Here is a 6,506-nt window from a genome sequence, read left to right on the forward strand (position 1 = left end):
CTTGCCCAGGGTCACACAGCCAGGAAGTGTTAAATGTCTGAGGTCAGATTTTGAACTCAGGTCCTCCTGACTTCAGGGCTGGATGCTCTAACCACTGTACCACCTAGCTGCCCCCCAACCCCTCTCTTCTTAAACCATCTATACTCATCTTTAACATCATCAATTAACAATATACTCATCACTTCAGGTCGGGTACTCTGTGTGCTTTGCCACCTAGCTGTAAGAGAAAGTGGAAAGTTCCTGTTTAGTGGGAAGGGCACTGGATTATGAGCCAAAAGTTCTTTGCTTTAATTTATCACTTGCTATTAATTGGTTTGTGCAAACTTGGGCAAATCAGTGGTGGAGTCCTGGGACTTGGGTTCAAGGAGCTGGATGGAAGTCCCTGCTCTGTGGCTTATTATCTGCTTATTCCCTTGGACGTCGGCTTTCCCTGTGAAAGGGGAGAATGGAAAGAGAGCATCGAGCCCCCCATCCCTGCCAGCCTCTGGTTCCGTGATTCTGGAGGTCCGCAATCTCTCTGATTGTGTCCAGGAAAGGGACTCCCTTTCATGGGGGTGTGAGGTGGGGATATCAAACACCCAGAAAGCCAGAGGGAGCTGGACTGAAGTGGAACCGAGATTTTATTAACAAAAATAAATAGATTAATTACAAATGAAGAGGTGGATAGATCAAGGACAGAGCTTGAGGCAGGACTGGGGAAAGACCGATGTGTATAAAGTCATGAGGACTCTTAGGAGCCCCCACAGAGGACCACTTTCCATGTTTCTGGCTGAGCCTGGGCTAGGTGCTCCCCGCCAGTCCCAGCCTTAGTGAGGGAGGAGGGTGACAAGAGGAGCCTCGTACTCTCCCAGCAGCACGTCCCTGCGCAGACCAGCTCCCTTGTCCAGCACCTTGGCCTTCAGACTGTGGGTGGCCAGGTCAGAGGGCTTAAGTCCCTCAAAGAAGAAGTCCTCATTGAAGATGGGGTTGGAACTACACTTGACCGCCCGGCTGCGTCCCTGCGGCCAGCTTCCCGGCCTTAACCGAAATAGGACGCAGCAGCCATTGCTTCCCTTGGGTCCTCCTCGGCCCCTGGGCAGCCCCTCAGCGCTGATGAGCCGGACCCTCAGCTGGCCCAGCCCGGCCTGGTACTCGGCAGACAGCCGGAGCTGCCCGCCCCGAGGGGCCAGACTCACCACACTTTCTTTAGTCACATGGAGCTGGCAGCACAAAAAGTCCAGGTGGAAGAGGGGTGGTGTTGGGGGACCCAAGTGGTGGGCAACATGGGGACCGGCAAACACAGTGCTCTCCTCCTCAGTGGGGAGGAGGCTGGGTCCAGGGAGATGCAGACTGGGGGAGCCTCGGTGGGGCTCGCTGGGGCCTGGCCGAAGTGAGTCGAAGGGGGAAGGCTCTGGCGAGGAGGCTGGGTCACTCTCCAGAGCCAAGCAGAGGCGCAGGTCGGGGGATGAGAGGTGCAGTCGGGGCTCGCGTGGGGGACCCAGCGAGACAGGGGCCACATGGAAAAGGGACTCTCGGCGCCGGGTGTGCGGACTCTCCAGGAGAAAGTCCCAGCCTTCTTGTCCAGCTAGATGGGGCAAGGAGCAGGCTCCTTGGGCTTCTTGCCCCCTCGTCCAGCCTGTTTCTCTCTCTGTCTCTGGTTCAAGGCCCCCCATGTCGGGGAGCCTGGGGGGGATAAAAAACTGGGGTATTCGGTCTGGAGTTAGGACATTGGGGCAAGCAGAAGGGGATGTCCCAGGGGGCTTTCTGCTGGGGAATAAACTGTGGGGTCTCCATGACCTCCCAGACTCTACCCTCCCTCCCTTGTAGCCAGCTTTCTCCAAGAGCCACATGTGCCTTCAAGAGGCACAGAGTTACAGGAGTGAGGAGGGAGAGTCCAAATCCACAGCTGCAGGCTGGAAGGTGCTAGGCTAGGAGGAAGAAAAATAGAATCAGGCGTTGGGTGCTGCTGCGTTAATCCCAATAACCCAGGAAAATGAGGGTCAAAACTGGGGCCGAGGTGTCCATTTTCTCCCATCTTCCTCCCTCCCCCTCCCTTCCCAGCCCCAGACTCTGGCCACTTTCTGGACAGAACAAAGTTAAAAACAAGGGAGACAACTAGCTAGCCACAAATACTGAGGTTTATAGGAATGGATGGTTATACATCAGGAAGAACATGGACACACAAGAGAGCGAGGCTCACACAGCCTGGACGTCACCTGAAAGCTCAGACAGGTAAACACAGGATTATATTTGGGTACAGGACCCTTGGATCAGAAGCTCCTTGAGGGCAGGGATTGTCATTTTTTGTTATAGTGTCTCCAGTACCTAGCACTAAAATCATCTGTTTTGTTTTTCAGTCATGTCCAATTCTTTGTGATCTCTCCCTTTCCCTCTTCCTTCTTCCCCCCTCCCTTTCCCTGTCTTTCTCTATCTCTCTCGCTCTCCTTCTCTCTCTCCCTCTCTCCCTCCTCCTTCTCTGTCTCTCTCTTTCTGTCTCTCTCTCTCTCTGTCTCTCTGTCTCTCTCCCTGTCTCTGTTTCTCTCTATCTCTGTTTCTCTGACTTTCTCTCTGTTTCTCTGTTTCTCTCTCTCTCTGTGTCTCTCTCTCTATCTGTGTTTCTCTCTCTGTGTCTCTCTCTCTCTCTGTGTTTCTCTCTCTGTGTCTCTCTGTTTCTCTCTCTCTCTCTCTCTCTCTCTCTCTCTCTCTCTCTCTCTCTCTCTCTCTCTCTCCCTGTCTCTGTTTCTTTCTGTTTCTCTCTCCCTGTTTCTCTGTCTCTCTGTTTCTCTCTCTGTTTCTCTCTGTCTGTTTCTCTCTCTCTCTGTGTTTTTCTCTCTCTGTGTTTCTCTCTCTCCCTATTTCTCTGTCTCTGTTTCTCTTTCTTTCTCTCTCTCTGTCTCTGTCTCTGTCTCTCTCTCTCTCTCTCTCTCTCTCTCTCCTCTCTCTCTCTCTCTCTCTCTCTCTCTCTGTTTCTCTCTGTCTCTCTGTTTCTCTCTCTGTGTGTTTTTTTCTCTCTGTCTCTGTGTTTCTCTCTATCTCTGTTTCTCTCTGTCTCTGTGTTTCTCTCTCTCTGTGTTTCTCTCTGTGTGTTTCTCTCTGTCTCTGTGTTTCTCTCTCTCTCTCTCTGTTTCTTTCTCTGTGTTTCTCTCTCTCTGTGTTTTTTTCTCTCTGTCTCTGTGTTTCTCTCTCTGTCTGTCTGTCTGTCTCTCTCTGTGTTTCTCTCTCTCTCTGTTTCTCTCTCTCTCTTTTCTCTCTCTCTGTTTCTCTCTATCTCTGTTTCTTTCTCTCTGTCTCTGTTTCTCGTCAAAGATACTGGAGCATTTTTGCCATTTTCTTCTCTGGCTCATTTTAAAATGAGGAAACTGAGGCAAACAGGATTAAGTGACTTATGTAGGATCATGTAGCTAATAAGTGTCGGAGACTAGATTTGAGCTCAGTTAGCTTGACTCCAAGCTCAGCACACTATGCACCATAGAGCCACTTAGCTGCAAATGGCAAGTCACATATAAACATGCACTGTGCACGCACACACATACACACCATATACATACATACATGCACAGACGCACATATAATGTGTACATATACATACACACCTCTACACAACATATACATACCACACCCAATACACCATGTACACATATATACATATATACACATACATTCACACACTCATATACACATAGACACTGGATAGAGAAGCCCCAGCGATTGTTCATTCACACAGCCAGCAGCAGATGGAGGCACGTGTACAGAGAAGCACATATCAGACAGAAATGTCCTTTCCACGGAGAAATAGTAACCCATGAAGAGAGTCGGGCTTGGGCAGCTAAGTAGCACAATGAATAGAATTTAGTCTTAGGGTTAAGAAGACCTGAGTTCAAATCCTCCCAGACACTAAGCAGCCATGTGACTTTCAGTAAGTCACTTAACCTTTCTGAATTTCCTCATCTGTGAATCTGGACTCTGTGACCTCTAAACTCCTTCTAGCTCTAAATTGAAGGCCAAATGTATGCACACAAACATATTCCCTGAGCTATAGGATTTTAGATTAATTAATAGCAAGAGGACAAAGACCAGTGTAGGGCCAGACGTATTCACACACCTGGACCCACATAAATACCTCCAGGCTAGGCTTCCTCAGGCAACCCCCCTTTCCCTGCATCTCCTCCACACCCCGTCTTTCTCTGAGGTCTTGGGGCCCTTTGGCTTGGTCTGCTCAGCCCTCTGCTTTCCCTTTTCTCCGCTGGTAACCCCTTCACTGATGGCCCCCTTCTTTGTCCGCCTGGGCCCGCCATCCCAATGTCCGCCCCACCTGCAGCTCTCCAGGTCCTCGGATCTGTTTGGCTGAGTTTCCTCCTGACCAGACTGGGACTTGTCTCCTGAGCTCCTTTAATGACCTAAGGTGATTGAAGGTGGCGGGAGAGGAGGGGCTGCTGGGGCTCGGGGCTCCTTCCCTTATTCCAGATTCTCTCACAAAGTCCTGATGCATCTGGAGCCTATGGGCTCTGCTGGTCCAAGGGCAATGTCTGTCCTTCTTCCCCATTCCCTCCCTTTCTCACTTCCTGTCCCACCAGCCAGTGGGAACCTGTTATTGGAGCCAAGCACAAAGGAAGCATTCATTAATTTTCCCCCCACCCCCCAGATATGGTTACTCGGGGAGCTTCTGGTCCTCTCTGAGCTTTACTGAACCACCCCTCACCCCCTTTCCAGGTCTCTCTCCTGTGACTCTCTCCCTCACCTATTCCTGGGCTCTTCCCCCGTATCCCCAGGCTACCCCACGCCTGTCCTGGGCTCCTAGCTGCCGTCCCCCTGGGCCACTGGGGGTGAAGTCCGGCGTCCCTGAGGGTGCCGGGAATTGCTAAGCTCACCTTTGCTTGCTTCTTGCTCTGGAGAGTGGGGGAAAGGGGACAAGGTGCAGACTATCTTCTCTACTCATGTCTGGAGCTCCGTCCTTCTGGGAGGAGCCCGCAGGGGCTGCTGCTGCCAAGGCTGACCTGTTTTCCTGTATAAACACTGCAGCTCTGTCTCTGTGGCCATTGGCCCAGCTCCTTAACCCGTTCCTCCGGGAAGGGTCTGGGGCGAACCTCCTCCCTCAGAACACTCAGGGAGAAGGAGCATAAGGGCGCCCCTTCCACCATCACCTCCCGTGGAAGAGTCACTGGTAACTCTCAGCCTTAGGAGAAGGAAGGGGGACCAGGGGCTCCTATCCCTGCACCCCTTTCAGTCACTGTGCCGAGGGCCTTATGAGGCGACGATCCCACTGAGCATAGAGATAACCAGTCCTCTCCTTAGGGATGGTAAGAGCGAGCCCTAAGCCCATCTTAAAAGTCCACACACTCTCCCCCTTTTGCAGGGGCCCTCAAATCAAACATCCACAAGAACCTTATTAAACAGTCCCAGGAAGGACTTCTTGGTCACCCTCTCCAGGGGTTCTCAATTTTGGGAAGAAGGACAGAGCTGGGGAGTATTAGGCAGGCAGGGCTTTCAGTTCTAAGGAGTGGGAAGAACCTAGAAGGGTCCAGGTGTCTTTGGCTATCGTTGAACCCTTTTAGCAGCTCTAGAATACTGGATGACAATGGCCAGAGAAGGAAGAAGAAATGTATATCAGATGGTCTATTCTCCATCCTTAGCTCAGGATGTGAGGGTGGGTTAGGGTAGAGGAAGAGGAAGTCAAAGGGAAGGAGGAGCCGAGAGCTCTTCTCCGGGGTCTCTGGCCCTGAATGTGGGATCTGGGGAGCCTCCGAGGAGGTCTGTCCTGGCTCATTGTGAGAAGTCTCTTATCAAAGGTTCTGCTCCACCGGGGACCTTATTTTCTCCTTTCCCTACTTTCGGCTCTGATCCCGAGCATAGCCTGAGTTAGTGAGCATCTCCAAGTCCTTCCTCATATCTGACCAGTGGGACCAAGCATCAGCAGAGAGAGGAGCCTGAGTTGGTCATTTTATATCAATTTAAGTTGTGTGACACACTCTAACCAACGATAACATGTAGAGAGGGATCCTTAACCTTTTTCTCAGTTTTTCATCTGGAATATGAGGGTGCTGGACTAAGATCTTTCTCAGACTTGGCATTCTGTGATGGGAAAGGACTTGACTGGCAATTACTCTTGATTCTGGACTTTAATAGGAAGCTCTCTGGGATCAAAAAGAAATATTATGAGTAACTCACAGATTTTTATTTGGAGTGAGTTACTTCAAGTGAGCCAAATGCCTTCGTGGGTCCGATTGGAGGTGACTGGTCAGTCACCATGGACACCAGAGATCTTGATATCATCTTATGTGAATGGTTATTGCACAAAAGATTTCCGTCATGTGATGGCCGAGTGCTTTTGATGGCTGAACAAGTGTGTTTATTTGTCTAGTTTATTAATGGTGACTTGGATGTGACAGGTGCACTGAGTCCCATGGTTTGTCCATCATTAACTTTTGTTCAGTTTGATGTAATAGTGAGTTTGCATTTTCTGAGGGAGACGGCATTGAGAGGTATGGAGGACACTGGATTGGGAATCAAGAAACCTGGGTTTTCATTCA

General features: G+C 50.6%; 2 protein-coding genes across 3 annotated transcripts in view; both read right to left on the bottom strand.

Moving 5' to 3' along the window:
- Positions 1 to 595: 595 nt before the first annotated feature.
- On the bottom strand, positions 596 to 5,158 carry C2CD4D (C2 calcium dependent domain containing 4D). 2 transcript variants are annotated; one of them, XM_074263482.1, is made up of 3 exons: positions 4,848 to 5,158; positions 4,292 to 4,564; positions 596 to 1,907 (listed from the first exon to the last, which is right to left on the bottom strand). In XM_074263482.1, the coding sequence occupies exon 3, from the start codon at positions 1,827 to 1,829 to the stop codon at positions 807 to 809; it is 1,023 nt and encodes a 340-aa protein (XP_074119583.1). In that variant the 5' UTR covers positions 1,830 to 1,907; positions 4,292 to 4,564; positions 4,848 to 5,158; the 3' UTR covers positions 596 to 806. The 2 variants fall into 2 exon arrangements, with proteins under 2 accessions (XP_074119583.1, XP_074119582.1); XM_074263481.1 differs by lacking the exon at positions 4,292 to 4,564 and having other exon boundaries at positions 4,848 to 5,145.
- Positions 5,159 to 6,302: 1,144 nt separating this feature from the next.
- The window catches only part of THEM5 (thioesterase superfamily member 5), an 18,720-nt gene continuing 18,516 nt past the window's right edge, over positions 6,303 to 6,506 (bottom strand). The window contains exon 6 of the mRNA XM_074263483.1: positions 6,303 to 6,506. This exon is cut by the window's right edge and continues 1,868 nt beyond it. The gene's annotated coding sequence lies outside the window, so the exon portion shown is untranslated.

The sequence above is a fragment of the Sminthopsis crassicaudata genome, chromosome 4, assembly GCF_048593235.1.
Source record: "Sminthopsis crassicaudata isolate SCR6 chromosome 4, ASM4859323v1, whole genome shotgun sequence".
In the NCBI taxonomy this organism is placed as follows: Eukaryota; Metazoa; Chordata; class Mammalia; order Dasyuromorphia; family Dasyuridae; genus Sminthopsis; species Sminthopsis crassicaudata.